This window comes from Oncorhynchus keta, chromosome 29 (genome assembly GCF_023373465.1).
Source record: "Oncorhynchus keta strain PuntledgeMale-10-30-2019 chromosome 29, Oket_V2, whole genome shotgun sequence".
NCBI lineage: Eukaryota > Metazoa > Chordata > Actinopteri > Salmoniformes > Salmonidae > Oncorhynchus > Oncorhynchus keta.
Genome location: NC_068449.1, coordinates 33,691,791 through 33,708,888, shown reverse-complemented (window position 1 = coordinate 33,708,888; position 17,098 = coordinate 33,691,791). Strand labels below are relative to the sequence as shown.

The window sequence follows — 17,098 nt, the reverse complement described above, 5'->3', positions numbered from 1 at the left end:
CAGTGAAAAAGCATTTAACATTCGTGAAGATAATGTTTGAGTATAATTTAAAATGTTGAGACAAGAAGGGGGGGGGTGAAGATATAGGGGAGTCTAGAACGGCTCAGCTGTCTCCCACAAATTCTTGAGCATCCATTGTTTCCTGTGACTCCTGAGGCGCTAGCCAAGGTTGCCAGGTGCACGGTGTACCCTCCGACACATTGGTGCGGCTGGCTTCCGGGATGGATGTGTGCTGTGTTAAGAAGCAGTACGGCTGGTTGGGTTGTGTATCGGAGGACGCATGACTTTCAACCTTCGTCTCTCCCGAGCCCATACAGGAGTTGTAGCGATGAGACAAGATACTAGCTACTACAACAATTGGATACCACGAAATTGGGGAGAAAAAGGGGTAAAAAAAAAAAATTAAAAATAAACTATTCAACTAAAATGCACATAAGAAAATCATAACTGGCCCGGTAGAAATGAATAAATTGTAGAACTTTAAACTCACACGCCGTCTATGAAGTCTTAAAATACTTGCCTCATAATGAAATATAAAAAAAATCTTGTTTTAAACAATGAAGCGCTGACAGCCTGTTGCGCTTCAATTACTAGTTGAGGGAAAAAAAATTGCTCTTTTTAAAAATCATACACCAAAACTGTTTAACACTCGATTGCGTTTGAAATTGTTGCACAACAGATTGGGCATCTAAAAGCCAAGGTTTGCCTCCAGCAGCAGCTGAGGAGCTTCAGGGGGGAAAAAAAAAAATCACACTTTTAATTTATTTTGTTTATTTTGTGTGATTAATTTACCGATTGCCGGCTAAAAGAAACCAGTGTGTTCCAACATACCTTTCTGTTTCTTCCGGATCTTCTCCACCAAGCCTCGTATCTGGACGTACTCCTCCCACTCTTTCCCTGGAGAAGGGGCAGCACTGCTGCATTCTAACAGGACATACATGGGGGAAACCTCACATCATAAGTAACATAAGGCAATCACATTGGGGAAACAGGCCCTGACACTGATCAAGCCTAAGAACATTCCATAGACAGAATCTCCATTGAAAATGCTTCTTAGTATTATGGGCCCCTTGTCAAAAGTAGTACACTATATATAGTATAGGTTGCAGGGTGCCATCCCGGCTACGTACTCTGTAAGAGCTCCGATATGAGGTTTATCATCTCTCTGGGGGAGACCACAGCCATGGCGCCTGTCCCCGACTTCTGAGTCTTCACTCGACTCTTCTTTCCCATGGTGCAGCTGGACAGAGCGGGATAGGGACTGGGTTGAGAGAGACAGACAGCACAAAGTCATTCACTCAACTAAAGCATATTCTTGGGAGAGAAGAAACATTATAAAAAAAATCACTCATCTCTGTTAACCCAGAGGTAAAATCTTGTGTAATTTGGTTAGCTGCGCGATTCACTTCGGTGTTCATACATGTTAGAAACTGAAAGTAGTCACCCTAACAAAAGGAAAAGCTTAGCCAAAGTCCCCCCTTCCCCACCCCTTCCGGACCGTGTGGGCGCACTACAGGCAAAGCAGTTTAGGCACCGCCTTCACCCAATCCTGACACGCCCAGATAACCAGTGACAAAAATAAAAATGTAAAAAATAAAACTGGATTTTCAGATCTCGCAAATCCAGTTTCTCTCGGTCAACAAGCAGTCTGCCCACAGGAGATTACGAAATCACATTTCTAAATCAAATACATTTTTCAGCCCATAGTCATACTCACTAGTCGCCACTAAACAGAAGGAAAAAAATAATTGAAACTAGGAGGGAAAGACTACCTAAACATGTCCAATATGAAATGTGCTTTCCCATAGGGCTGACAGGGTTAAAGTTATTTTAATGGCATTTAAATATACCTACATTAATTTGTATTAACTTTATTGTCATGTAGATAAGCTTTACCTAATAGCAGGAGTGTTTACTAATGGTTATAAACTGTGTGGTTCCTGCCCTGAATGCTGACAGCCGTGCTAACGGATATGACAAAACATGTGTTTTTATTGCTCAAATTACGTTGGTAACCAGTTTATAATAGCAATAAGGCACTGCTAAAGGCTGTCCAGGGAATCTGCGATACGTCATGCCTAAGAACAGCCCTTAGCCATGATATATTGGCCACATACCACACCCCCTCGTGCCTTATTGCTTAATTATAAGCAATTGTTCTGCTAACTGGTTTGTCTATTAAAACTGTCTACATCTTTTTTTTATTTTGTTTTATTGAATAACCGAAACATACAATATACTTGCAGTGAAGCCGCTCAACAACTACATCACACCAGTCAACCAACAGACACCCACTCAGAGCGACACACAGAAGCATCCAGGGTCAATGCCCTGCTCAATGGCATGTTGACAGATCTCCCACCTGGGCAGAAAGCATGAACCCGAACCCTCCAAGATACCCCCCCACAGTTCCCCATTAGCTGTCCCTCAACCATTCGAGACCCCTCCCAAATTCTCCCCCAAGAACAAAAAAATACAATTTATTCCATTCCCCACCCCCAAGAACCCTAAAACAAAATGAACTAAAGAGAGAAAAACAAACAAACAGAGGACATCAAGGACAACTAAAATCATACCAGCAATGCCAACTGTATATGTTTGTGTGCATGTCTGGCACTATTACATGTATGTGTGTGTTCTTGTATGCGTTTATTTGAATGAGTGTGTGTATATTCACGTGTACAAACACCTGCACGGCATCAGCCTCAGGCAAACCGGCATTAAAAATAAAGTAAAAATACTGCCCCTTCGTGTCATTCAAACATACTTTTTATTGTGTTTAATTGTTTACTTTTATCTTTGACCATCATTCCTTCTCCCACACAGCAACTCCACATCCCAACCCTCAGCCCATCCCACCTATCTCTGCTGGCCACCCTCTTCGGATTTCCAAACAGTTGAAATGTATGTCTGTGTGTCTGTCTATGCTGTCATGTGTAACGTACAATTTCAATCTACCTAATCGAATCCACAGTTTGCGAATTGAAGATGAATCATTTTACTACGAGTATTAGTAATTGACTGACCCGGTCTTTAAAAAAAGAAAAATAACAATAATATTTAACTTGGCAATTCAGTTAAGAACAAATTCTTATTTACAATGACAGCCTACCGGGGAACAGTGGGTTAACTGCCTCGAACAAAGGCAGAACGACAGATTTTTAACTTGTCTGCCCGATCTAGTAACCTTCCAGTTACTAGTCCAATGCTCTAACCACTACTCTACCTGCCGCCCCGGTCTCTCCAGATTAGGGTCAATTTTAGATCAATGCTATGCATTTTCAGCCATTCCTGAACCTGAGACCAGAAACAGGATACCTGAGAGCAATACCAAAATAAATAGTCTATTGATTCTGTATCCTCACAACAAAATCTGCAGAGCTTCGATGAAGCGGCAGGGTAACCTAGTGGTTAGAGTGTTGGACTAGTTACTAGAGCCGACAAGGTACAAATCTGCCCCTGAACAGGCAGTTAACCCACTGTTCCTAGGCCGTTATTGAAAATAAGAATTTGTTCTTAACTGGACTTGCCTGGTTAAATAAAGGTAAAATAAAAAATATGTAAAAAAAAATGTATGAACCAAATGATCAACATTTTGTTGGTGGCAAGAATTCGATATAATAATTTTAGCTGAAAATCACATCTTCAAAGTCTTGAATCTTGCGTTGTTTTATATAATCAACCCATACACCCTGTACAATGGAATCGGTACATCAAAAATCTCTTCAACTAGTTTGCAATCTGTATGGTATGTTTAATAATTTCAACCCACCCAATTCATCTTCATTATATTGATAGGCACACTTTATTTTGTCTGGTTTAGTGTCCCAGATAAAGCAAAATATTTTTTTGCTCATACGATTTGAACAACAAAATCATCAGGAGTAGGCAGCGCCATAAGTGAGTAAACTGAGATATGATTGAGTTAAATCAGGGCAATTGTTCCATAAATAGACAGGTATTTACCTCTCCATGGTTGCAGGATCTTGTCTATTTTTACAAGTTCTCTACTTAAATTCATTGTGGAGAGCTTATTTATATCTTTTGTGACATGAATACCAAGTGTCTATTTTACCATCAGCCCATTTTATAGGTAAACTGCAAGGTAATGTAAAAATTGTACTTTTTAAAGATCCAATATGTAATATTGTACACTTATCATAATTAACTTTTCTGTACTAAAACCTATCTTCAATGAGACATTGCAGCAATCTAGCTTGCGGACTTAATATAAAACTGAAGTCATCGGCATACATGGACACCTTTAGTTTTAAGCCTTGAAGTCTCCAAATATCCACTATTTCTAATGTGTCCATAATATTTGTGATTTCCTTAAGGTCCCGGTGATTATAGTTTGTAGCGGATTTACCTTTACAGTCCATTGAAGTACATAACCTCGTGGCTAGGGGGCAGAATTTTCACTTCTGGATAAATAGCGTGCCCAATGTCAACTTCCTGCTACTCATGCAAAGAATATAAGATATGCATATTATTCATAGATAGAAACTTCAGAGCATTTTCTAAAACTGTTTGAATCATGTCTGAGTATAACAGAACTTATGTAGCCGGCAAAACCCAGAGGACTAACTGTTCAGAATTTATTAAATTTTTTCCCCCTCTCTGTTCCCTGATTATCTTTGCCAAGGGATATTTCATGGGAACTTGTTTTCAGTTCATTCCGCTTCCACTGGATGTCACCAGTCTTTAGAATTTGGTTGAGGTTATTCCTTTGTGCAATGAAGAATTAGGCCAACTAGGAACTGAGGACACTTTGGTGAGTTGCACAAGACGTGAAAAGCAGCGCTGGTTTGTTTTCTTTCCTGTATTGAATATAGGATTGCCCAGTCTACAATTTGATGGATTAACGTTTTAAAATACTTTTTGTATTACAAAAGTAGTTTGAAATATTTTGGCAAAGTTTATAGGCAACTTTTGAAATATTTTGTAGTGATGTTGCGTTTTTTTGTAAGCTGTTTTTTTCTGGATCAAACTCGCTTTAGAAATGGACATTTTGGATATATATGGACGAAATTAATCTAACAAAAGGACCAATTGTGATGTTTATGGGACATATTGGAGTGCCAACAAAAGAAGCTTGTCAAAGGTAATGCATATTTTATATTTTATTTCAGCGTTTTGTGTAGCGCCTGCAGGGTTGAAATATGCTAGCTCCTTTGTTCACTGCTGGTGCAGGCTATCAGATAATAGCTTCTTATGCTTTCGCCGAAAAGCATTTTTAAAATCTGACATGTTGGCTGGATTCACAACGAGTGTAGCTTCAATTGAGTATCTTACATATGTGATTTAATGAAAGTTAGAATTTTATAGCATTTTATTTGAATCTGGCGCTCTGCATTTTCCCTGGTAATTGGCCAGTTGAGACATTTGCGTCCCACCTATCCCTAAGAGGTTTTAATTAACCACGTGAAGACTGATCTTTTTTTATGATCTGCTAAACTGTTACAATTATAACTGGTGTTGTGGAATTATCAGAATTTGTTGGTAACATTTGTAAGATGTTTAATATTCATCAAATGTGTGTAAGTTACTTCTCATAAGAATGTATTTTGTTGTACTATAGTGGTGGCCATTGGCAGTTATCTGTTCTATGTCAGGACTAAGTTGCATGGGCCGCTGAGAGGGGACAGGTCAAAGTGTCATCATGTGTAAACATATCTTTTACTCCCTACCTTTCCCAGTGGGGAAAGGAGGGTTTGCAGTGTCTGGAATCATTCTATGCTCCCTCTTATGTTGTTTCTATCTTAACCTATAGCCTCACTCCCTCTCCATGAGTTTGTCCAGGAGTTTGTATTTTGAGTGGGTTGTATCTAAATGACAATTTGATATATGCCTGTTGATATGGAGGATTTGGTTTATGGTTCTTGGGTTTGGGAAAGGAGACAAAGCTGAACGATGAATTATGTCTATGCTGTCTGACTATGGGTGTAAGAGCTATTAAAAGGAACTCAGTTGCATTGTAAGGGGGCTCTCGGAGGATTCATTGGGAGACACTGAATTTATCTGAGAGTCACAGGATTGTGATAAGAGCTCATATAATTAAAGATGGACTTTTATAGCTAACTCTGACGTGTGTGTGTGTGTGTATGTGTGTGTGGTTTGCTCCCATGATTTGGTAAATAGAGGAAATTTCCACGACACTGGCTATACTTATTTCACCCCTTACCATAACTAGATACTATTCTCAGTCTAAATTGACCATAATTATTGCTTGTAAAGTTACTGCCATCAGAGGTATTGTGACGGTCAAAATTAGAGCTTTCAAATGTCTGATATTTAGAATTTAAGAAAGCGGTTCTAGCAATATGTGTTTTATTCCCTTGCCTGTTTGCCTGTGAGCCAATGCCACAGAGGTTAGAAAATTGAGGCAAGATATTGTGTGTAGTAAATCTGAGTAGGTTGATGTGCATGATATTGGATGTGATTTAATATGTAGTATGTACGATGTCTGTATAAGAGTAATAGTCTAAGAGTAAGAGTAATATGTGCTGTCCAAATAAATAAATGTATAACTCAGGCAATTTACATGGTTGAGTGTGTGTGTAACATGTAGTGCGTATAGCCTTAATATTCATGATCATAATTGTAATCCATAATCACTGTCATAGTTGCATCATAACATAATTGAAAAACATCCCAGAATTTCCATAGCAATTGACGTTTCACATGATCATGAAAGAGACCTTGCATTACTCTAGAGATGGCTTTACTACAGTACAAATGTATTCCGTACAATGGTTGTTTTCCCTTGCTTGTAAACAAACTGGTAAACATATAAAGAGACGAACAAGAAACATTATCAAGAAATTATAAAAAAGTTTGACAGAGAGGTGAGAGGAAAAGAGAGAGTGAGGGAAGAGAGCGAGATCTATATGTATGTATGTATGTATGTATGTATGTATGTATGTATGTATGTATGTATGTATGTATGTATAAGTCTATGTGTAAACGAGCATGTAATTGAGTGCATGTGTGTTCATATCCACTTCATCGTGTTCAGATATTTTTACAATTCCCATACTTTATTTTTTTCATAACCTGAAGTCCAGGTAGAATTTAGCAAAGCCATGGTGTTATGGAACTGTCTCATAATAGCTGTCCATCTACAAAGATTTGTTCACAATGAGAAAGGCACGCTTACCCTGTGGTCCTTCTGTGGCTCAGTTGGTAGAGCATGGCGCTTGTAACGCCAGGGTAGTGGGTTCGATTCCCGGGACCACCCATACGTAGAATGTATGCACACATGACTGTAAGTCGCTTTGGATAAAAGCGTCAGCTAAATGGCATATATATATATATATATATATATTACCCTTCTCCCGCTGTTGCCTCTGTACCGGATACAGTCTCTTACGACGTTCGCTTATCTCTTGGAAATTGGTCATGGAGACCGAACCGAATTTGGTCCCTTTAAGCTCCCTTCCCCTGCTTTTGATCAGCTTCTTTTGTTGGTAGTGTTCAAATTTTGCGATGATCGGTTGGGGACCCTTGGTCTTGTCGCTCCGAGCTCAAAGTCTGTGTACTCGGTGGAAAGCCACAGAGTACATCGATAGGAAGTTTCAAGGAGGACTGTATGAATTCTCTGATCGCGCCCTGGATGTGTCCTCAGAAATCCCTGAAAAAAATAGATTTTCACACATGCTACGACTTTGTATGTCTAGTATCATCCTGTTTTCCCTGAGTAGACAATCCATGTTGGAATCATGGATTTTAACCATGGCCGTTAGTGCCTTGTTCTCGCCTTGGAGCGTGAGAATTTCACTCTGGCTAAACTCCAAACTCCCCCTCAGCCCTGCTACCTCCTCACACAACTTTTCTAGTGCAGCATGGATTCCAGCCAGAGCACTAGCCTCTACTTTAACGATAAGTAAATAATCTGTGTCTGCAGATGAAACTGTGTAATATAGTGTAAAGCTGTTGGTACTCATCGATTGCCCTCAGGATCTCCTTAGTATCCAGGTTGGCTCTTTACTGCAACCAGTTGTTTTACGAAAAGATAACAATGAGTCTTTCCCACGACAACGACAGGTGTCTGTAGTACAGCCAGCTAGCACTTGCGGAATCCATGCAAAAAACATGTTTGGTATTCGTATTTAATTAACAGCGGTTTCGTTTTAATCTCCTAATCTTTCCAAATGTTGTTTGATGCTCAAGCAGCTAATCCGCTAGATGCACATTTTCTTTGCATGCTAGTAAATAAATAGATATTTAAAAAGGTTGGATGTGTCTGAATATTCATACATTTTTCAACAGCAGTCGACAACGTTGTTCTGGCTCTGAGGCCCATAATATGCTAATGTTGTGTCAAATGGATATTACGCCAATCGTATCCAGCCTGGCATAATTTGATACGGAATATTTTCTTAAAATGTAAATAAACTAACGCTGATAAATAGGCTATGGACATGAGTTTGTTTCCATTTTAATAATTGTCAATTTCATCTTCATACTATAGCATAGCAGTCTCTCCCCTTCCTTATTTCACCGTCCATTCATTATATTATAGCCTGCTGTCAGAAAGCCTATGGTAGGCCTAAGTTTATTAATACTTTAAGGAAAGGAGAAATATTTGCTTGTGTCTGGTGGCTTTCATTGACGGGTCCTTTTGCCGGGGTGTGAGTTTGCATGCGAAAATAAGCCGTTTACCAATAGAAATTGTTATCTGGCACACAGCCACTGACAGGACTGTCGGTTCGTTGTGCGAGTTAATTAACACATCTCGCTCTGCCTGTTCTTTGCGTTTGCAATGAATCAGTGCAGCAATGTATCGATTTAGCCAAAGTGATCACACCAGAGCTAGGCTACACGTTGCTCTCGCCAATGTAGCTATTTAATAGCCATTCAGAAAGCCAGACGATCGTTCAATTATTCTCTCCTTGAATAGGCCGAGGTCTAATAGTTTTAAATAATTGCCCGAAATAAGTTTCAAACTATATTGCTGTTCATTGTCTATACACTGAGTGTACCAAACATTAACTTTCCAGTACAGACTGACCAGGGGAAAGCTATGATCCCTTATTGATGTCACCTGCTAAATGCACTTTAAATCACTGTAGATGAAGGGAAGGAGACAGTTCAACTCTCTGGGATATGTGGGACGGTAGCGTCCCACCTGGCCAAAAGCAAGTGTAAATAGGGCACAACTGAATGAAACGTGGCCAAGCTCCTTTTATGAATGCACCTATAGGATGCTTATCCTAATATTGTCAGTGGCATTATATTTTCCCAGTAGTATAGGATTTCTCTGATTACTGAGTCCTCTCCAGTCACTTTGAACATCATATTGCCACAGAGAATGACCGCAGCAGTGTTGGTGACGTTATGCGAATTGTTTGGAAAGTGGAGGGAAAAGGCATCGTAATTGGTGTGAATGGTTAAGTGCGTCAAAATCTGAATCTGTACTTTTTTTTCCCGCAATTCCTCTCCAATCTGACATTACTTAATTTGTATACTACACTAATATTTGAGATAATAATAAAATGCTACTATGATAACGAAGTGTATTGGTAGTGAAGTTGCAGAAAAAAGCCACGTGTTTCTTTTGAGTCTGGTATGTGCCAATCCCCCAACCCAACGGTTATGTGGTTGACCGTGTACATTGGCCTGGCCAATTACCGTAACCTCAAATTCCAAGACCGTCACAGCCCTACTTTCCCATTGCAAAACGTTTCGCTACAATGTACACTTATGAATAAAACTCAGACAACAGTAAACATCCGAGCCTTAAATGTTTCACCTTTATTTAACCAGGTAGACAAGTTGAGAACAAGTTCTCATTGACAAATGCGACCTGGCCAAGATAAAGCAAAGCAGTTCGACACATACAACAGAGTTACACATGGAGTAAAACAAGCATACAGTCATTAATACAGTAGAACAATATGTCTATATACAATGAGCAAATGAGATAAGGAGGTAAAGGCAAAAAAAGCAATGGTGGCAAAGTAAATACAATATAGCAAGTAAAACACTGGAACGGTTGATTTGCAGTGGAAGAATGTGCAAAGTAGAGAGAAATAATGGGGTGCAAAGTAAAATAAATAAATACAGTAGGGGGAGAGGTAGTAGTTTGGGCTAAATTATAGATGGGCTATGTACAGGTGCAGTAATTTGTGAGCTGCTCTGAGAGCTGGTGCTTAAAGCTAGTGAGGGAGATAAGTGTTTCCAGTTTCAGAGATTTTTGTAGTTCGTTCCAGTCATTGGCAGCAGAGAACTGGAAGGAGAGGCGGCCAAAGGAAGAATTGGTTTTGGGGGTGACCAGAGAGATATACCTGCTGGAGCGCGTGCTATGGGTGGGTGCTGCTATGGCGACCAGCGAGCTGAGATAAGGGGGACTTTACCTAGCAGGGTCTTGTAGATGACATGGAGCCAGTGGGTTTGGCGACGAGTATGAAGTGAGAGCCAGCCAACGAGAGCGTACAGGTCGCAGTGGTGGGTAGTATATGGGGCTTTGGTGACAAAACGGATGGCACTGTGATAGACTGCATCCAATTTATTGAGTAAGGTATTGGAGGCTATTTTGTAAATAACGTCGCCAAAGTTGATGATCGGTAGGATGGTCGGTTTTACGAGGGTGTTTGGCAGCATGAGTGAAGGATACTTTGTTGTGAAATAGGAAGCCAATTCTAGATTTAACTTTGGATTGGAGATGTTTGATGTGAGTCTGGAAGGAGAGTTGACAGTCTAACCAGACACCTAGGTATTTGTAGTTGTCCACATATTCTAAGTCAGAACCGTCCAGAGTAGTGATGCTGGACATGCGGGCAGGTGCAGGCAGCGATCAGTTGAAGAGCATGCATTTAGTTTTACTTGTATTTAAGAGCAGTTGGAGGCCACAGAAGGAGAGTTGTAGGGCATTGAAGCTCGTCTGGAGGGGTGTTAACAGTGTCCGAAGACAGGCCAGAAGTATACAGAATGGTGTCGTCTGCATAGAGGTGGTTCAGAGACTCACCAGCAGCAAGAGCGACATCATTGATGTATACAGAGAAGAGAGTCAGCCCAAGAATTTAACCCTGTGGCACCCCTATAGAGACTGCCAGAGGCCCGGACAACAGGCCCTCTGATTTGACACACTGAACTCTATCGGATAAGTTGTTGGTGAACCAGGCGAGGCAATCATTTCAGAAATCAAGGCTATCGAGTCTGCCCATGAGGATGTGGTGATTGACAGAGTCGAAAGCCTTGGCCAGGTCAATGAATACGGCTGCACAGTATTGTTTCTTATCAATGGCGGTTAAGATATAATTTAGTACCTTGAACGTGGCTGAGGTGCATCCATGACCAGCTCTGAAACCAGATTGCATAGCGGAGAAGGTGAGGTGGGATTCGAAATGGTTGGTAATCTGTGTGTTTACTTGGCTTTCGAAGACCTTAGAAAGGCAGGGTAGGATAGATATAGGTCTGTAGCAGTTTGGGTCAAGAGTGTCCCCCCTTTGAAGAATCTCTTTGGGAATCTCAGACGACATGAGAGATTTAACAGGCTAGCAATAGGGGTTGCAACAATTTCGGCAGATAATTTTAGATAGAAAGGGTCCAGATTGTCTCGCCCGGCTGATTAGTACAGGTCCATATTTTGCAGCTCTTTCAGAACATCAGCTGACTGGATTTGGGAGAAGGGGAAATGGGGAAGGCTTGGGCGAGTTGCTGTGGGGGGTGCAGTGCTATTGACCGGGGTAGGGGTAGCCAGGTGGAAAGCATGGCCAGCTGTAGAAAAATGCTTATTGAAATTCTCAATTATAGTGGGTTTATCAGTGGTGACAGAGTTTCCTATCCTCAGTGCAGTGGGCAGCTGGAAGGAGGTGTTCTTATTCTCCATGGACTTCACGGTGTCCCAGAACATTTTTGAGTTTGTGTTGCAGGAAGGCATATTTCTGCTTGAAAAAGCTAGACTTGGCTTTTCTAACTGCCTGTGTATATTGGTTTCTAGCTTCCCTGAAAAGTTGCATATCACGGGGGCTGTTCGATGCTAATGCAGAATGCCATAGGATGTTTTTGTGTTGGTTAAGGGCAGTCAGGTCTGGAGAGAACCAAGGGCTAGATCTGTTCCTGGTTCTAAATTTCTTGAATGGGCCATGCTTATTTAAGATGGTGAGGAAGGCTTTTTTTTTTTAATAACCAGGTATCCTCTAATGACGGGATGAGGTCAATATCCTTCCAGGATACCCGGGCCAGGTCGATTAGAAAGGCCTGCTCGCTGAAGTGTTTCAGGGAGCGCTTGACAGTGATGAGCAGAGATTGTTTGACCGCTAACCCATTACGGATGCAGGCAATGAGGCAGTGATCGTTGAGATCTTGGTTGAAAACAGCAGAGGTGTATTTAGAGGGCAAGTTGGTTAGGATGATAGCTATGAGGGTGCCCGTGTTTACAGCTTTGGGGTGGTACCTGGTAGGTTCATTGATAATTTGTGTGAGATTGAGGGCATCAAGCTTAGATTGTAGGATGGCTGGGGTGTTAAGCATGTTCCAGTTTAGGTCACCTAGCAGCACGAGCTCTGAAGATAGATGGAGGGCAATCAGTTCACATATGGTGTCCAGAGCATAGCTGGGGGCAGAGGGTGGTCTATAGGAGGCGGCAACAGTGAGAGACTTGTTTTTAGAGAGGTGGATTTTTAAAAGGAGAAGTTGAAATTGTTTGGGTACAGACTGGATAGTAGGACAGAACTCTGCAGGCTACACAGCCCCCTTTGGCCGTTTTATCTTGTCTGAAAATGTTTTAGTTAGGGATGGAGATTTCAGAGGTTTTGGTGGTCTTCCTAAGCCAGGATTCAGACACTGCTAGGACATCCGGGTTGACAGGGTGTGCTAAAGCAGTGAATAAAACAAACTTAGGGAGGAGGCTTCTAATGTTAACATGCATGAAACCAAGGCTATTACAGTTACAGAAGTCATCAAAAGAGAGCTCTTGGGGAATAGGAGTGGAGTCACCTCTACATCACCAGAGGAACAGAGGAGGAGTAGGATAAGGGTACGGCTAAAAGCCATGAGAATTGGTCGTCTAGGACGTCCGGAACAGAGTGTAAAAGGAGGTTTCTGTGGGCGATAAAATAGCTTCAAGGTATAATGTACAGACAAAGGTATGGTAGGATGTGAATACAGTAGAGGTAAACCTAGGCATTGAGTGATGATGAGCGAGACATTGTCTCTAGAAACATCATTGAAACCTGGTGATGTCATCACATGTGTGGGTGGTGGAACTTAAAGGTTGGATAAGGTATAATGAGCAGGGCTAGAGGCTCTACAGTGAAATAAGCCAATAAACACTAACCAGAACAGCAATGGACAAGGCATACTGACATTAAGGAGAGGCATGCTTAGCCGAGTGATCATAAGGGTGAGTAGTGAGGTTGGTTGGGGCCACAGCGATTCATGAGCACAAACAAAAGTAAAGTTTACATGTAATGACCACTGAAGGCCGTGAGAGACTGCAGAATCTAAACTGGGCCAATCAATACCTTTAACAGAGGGAGTTGATGTTTAAGCTCCAAGGCATAGTGGGCACATTTCACATGGAAATCAAATGCGTGTAAAAATCGACAGGATATTTGTGTTAATATTGCCTCAATATCAATCCCACATTTCCTCCCTCTACTCTTAGCAGTTTGGAGGTGCACCAGGTTGGCATATCATATACAGTAGCTTTCTCCAAGCGAAAAAGCTCAAATTTATACAAAGTTAGCTGAAGCCTAATTACACTACAAACCAATGTTTTTTCAACTGTGCTTTAACACCAACTGAGAGGAAAGCGTTTCACCACAACAGACTATTACGGTATTCTAATATAATAATAATATATGCCATTTAGCAGACGCTTTTATCCAAAGCAACTTACAGTCATGTGTGCATACATTCTACGTAGGCCTACTGGTTGTCTTTCTGCAGGTCAACACAAGCCTTTCCTGAGAAAACTATGAATAATCACACTAGTATGTTGTGTCATTCTGAGTATGGGTCTTCATATACTGATGAGGGCATTGTGCTAAAAATTGGGTACCGGTAGTTCTTGGCTGATAGCCTAGTCCACACTTCCATGAGGACAAGGTTATGCAATGCTTCCAACAGCCTGTTATAAGAATAATCTAGATTCTATAGGCCTAACCAATATCCGAGTGGGAGCATCCTAGAATGCTCTACTCACTTTTCCGTCTAGTAGTGAGAGAGACTGGTACAGTATCTTATGTAAAATAATACAGGCAAAGCCATTGCCATGGTAACCTGTGGCTCTGCCAGATGAACACAACAACCTAAAGCATTCGACAGAAACAAACATGGTGTCATACAGGGAGAGGAACTACAGTACAATGCCTGAGGTTTAATGTGATGTCCTTCTCTTCTGACAGCAGTAAAACTTTTCATTACATCAACAGCGCACTACTTTTGCCCAGAGCCCAGGGTTCTGGTCAAAAGTAGTGCACCTTAAAGGACAAAGGGTGGCATTTGGGATGCAGATATTACCTCTCCAGCAAGAAACAACCAGGAGAATTAACCTTAATCTGCTGTCAAATTAAACATCACCAAGGTAGCTTTTTTCGGTAACAATACAGTGTTAGGCTGCTATGTGTTTCACACCGGCATAATGATGGCTTTAAACAGCTCGCCAGGGCGGTGTAGTGTCAACATGTAGTTAGTATTCTATATCTGGACCGTAGACTATTTGCACCAGCCATTTTAGGAGTCCTGTTTATCCACTCTGCAGCTGCCTTGCTCCCTCATGTCCAGCTTTTCCTTTCTTCTCTCTCCCTCTCACCCCCCCCCCCACACTCTTTCTTTGTCACCTGCTATTCTTGCAGCTACTGGCAAAAGCCAAAGAAATCAGTGACTCAACCACCGGTTCATGAGTCCAAAGCCATGTTTGGCAGTCAGGTCGAAACTCTGACCATTTTCCAACAACACATCCACTCTGAAGGGAAATAAGTGGGCACTGAGTGTGCCTGCCTTTCACAGACAGCAGCACCACTGTATAGCCTACATGTGCCAGTTGAAGTAGGGTTGATGCTGCCACACCCTTTAGGCTAATTCCAGCTAATATTGGGGAGGGAGGAAAAATAAGAGTGAGGGACAGCTACTTGATGAGGCCTTCAGCTACAGGAAGAGAGCAGTGCTGAGTGCTGCCTGTCACTTTATGGCTGCGTCCCTTCTGGCACCCTATAGTGGGCATGGTGCAATTCGAGACGGACACTATGGCCTAGCCAAGCAGCAGGGTGCAGGGCCAGCCATACAGGGAGGACAACTTCTGACATGGTGTGTGTGACCTCCAGCGGACCTGCCATCTTCCTGTTCCTAAAGCTAAGTTCACGCACACACCATGTGAGAAAACAGAATCATCCTAAACCAGAATCTGTGCTTAAAAGGAGACGTTGAATATGAACAGTCTCCTTTAAAGCACAGGAAGCAGCCACTCAACATGACATTTCTCAGCTTAATAATGTCAAAATACGTTAGGCACTTACCAAAGAACGGTGTTTCGCTGAGCAACTATGGTCATTAGGGCTGTTACGGCCGGTGTGTACTTCCAAGAAAGGTCTAAATAAAAAGTCACATGCAACTGAAAAAGAAAGCCTAGTCTGGAATGAATCTAAGTACTGTTTTTGACCAAGTGCGCATGTGTCAAATCTGATTCTGCACCTCCTGTAATATTAGTAACGGAATTAAAACACAGTAAATAAAGAAATATACAGTCACTGTAAAAACGTAACCTACATTGTCTACTTACATTAAATATTATTGCGTTCAGTGTAGCACCGGTGAAACAGATTGATAAGACAACCATACACTGTTGTAGGTTATAAAATCAATGACCTTTCCTGCTGCTGGATCAGCCAACCAATAAATGGATGATTTTATTGGAGGTGCAGAAGAGTTGTATTTGACACATGCATACTTGGTCAAAAACAATACTTAGATTCATTCCAGACAAGGCATTTTTACAGTTTGCATGTAACTTTTTTGGAAGTACATACAGGCCATAACAGCACCAATGCTCAGCAAAACTCCATTCTTTGGTATGTAATGAACGTATTTTGACATTAAGCTTGAAAAGCTGGTCAATGGCAAGTTGAATGGCTGCTTCTTGGGCTTAAAAGAGTCGCCATATTAAATTATCCTGTAAACCCAGATTCTAGTTCAGACTCATCTCTACTAGACTGGTCCTGATTTTGTCGGTTGTGGTCAGATTTTAGAACACCGAAACATGTTCACACACATCATTTGACAGAATCTGAGACCTTGACCTAGATTTAACATGTTGAATCTTTCAAATCTGATTTTAAGTCAAAGGGACAACAGTGGCTAGAAGAATAAAAACAGGGAATCCTTCCAAAAGCATTCAGGGGGTTATGAACTGGGAAACTGGGATTAGAAATAAATAAATGTGAAAAATATGAAAATGTCTTTAGGAATCACTTCTGTGATACAGCTAAAACGCGACTGTTGCTGTCTGAGATTTCAGACAGCTCAGATCCCAGTCAAACAGTAATAGGCTAAACGCCAACCCTCTTCTTCCACTCGGATGGACAACGGCTTTGACCCCCTTTCAGTGGTTTTTGGCCACTAGCATGCCATTGGCATAGTTCACCTGCCCTGGCCCCTGACACTTTGAAAGGCTGCCAAGAATCCTCCACCAACACAATTGAGTATGCACCCATAGACAAACCAGAGGCTTATTCATTACGCAGATTCAGTTGCAAAACATTTCTTAAAACGGAAGCAAACAGAACATACCTGACTTTGTCCAATCAAAACTCTTGTTTAGTTGCAAAACATTCCGTTTTGCATTTGTTTGGACAACTGATTACACCCCAGACCAAATGAAGCATCAAGGAGCCAAAGTCCCAAACCCTTACCCTACCACAGAAATGGAGGAGTCTTAAAGTGACAGTTCACTCCAAAATCAATGTTTATTGAATGTTTTCGGACCCTCCCCTACGAGATGAATGCAAAAGATAGGCACGGCTACCAAATAAGAACAAGAATGTAGTGAGTGAGTCTTCTATGCATTTTGAATTGAGGCGTGTAGCTGGATCTACAAAACCAATCCTCAATTTAAAATGCATAGGAGACACACACATGCGGGCACTCTTGAAGA

The 17,098-nt window shown here is 41.3% G+C and overlaps 1 protein-coding gene across 3 annotated transcripts in view; it reads right to left on the bottom strand.

Moving 5' to 3' along the window:
• setd3 (SET domain containing 3, actin histidine methyltransferase) overlaps window positions 1-17,098 on the bottom strand; it is a 68,189-nt gene that overhangs the window by 50,258 nt on the left and 833 nt on the right. For 2 of the 3 annotated variants that reach the window (XM_035743361.2, XM_035743364.2), the window contains exons 2-3: window positions 1,131-1,261; window positions 832-924 (exon numbers count right to left, since the gene is read on the bottom strand). In XM_035743361.2, coding sequence (XP_035599254.1) covers window positions 832-924; window positions 1,131-1,233 — 196 coding nt within the window. In that variant the 5' untranslated portion in view covers window positions 1,234-1,261. Of the gene's footprint in view, window positions 1-831; window positions 925-1,130; window positions 1,262-16,734; window positions 16,857-17,098 lie in introns of those variants that run through there. The other variant, XM_035743362.2, reaches the window with a different exon arrangement.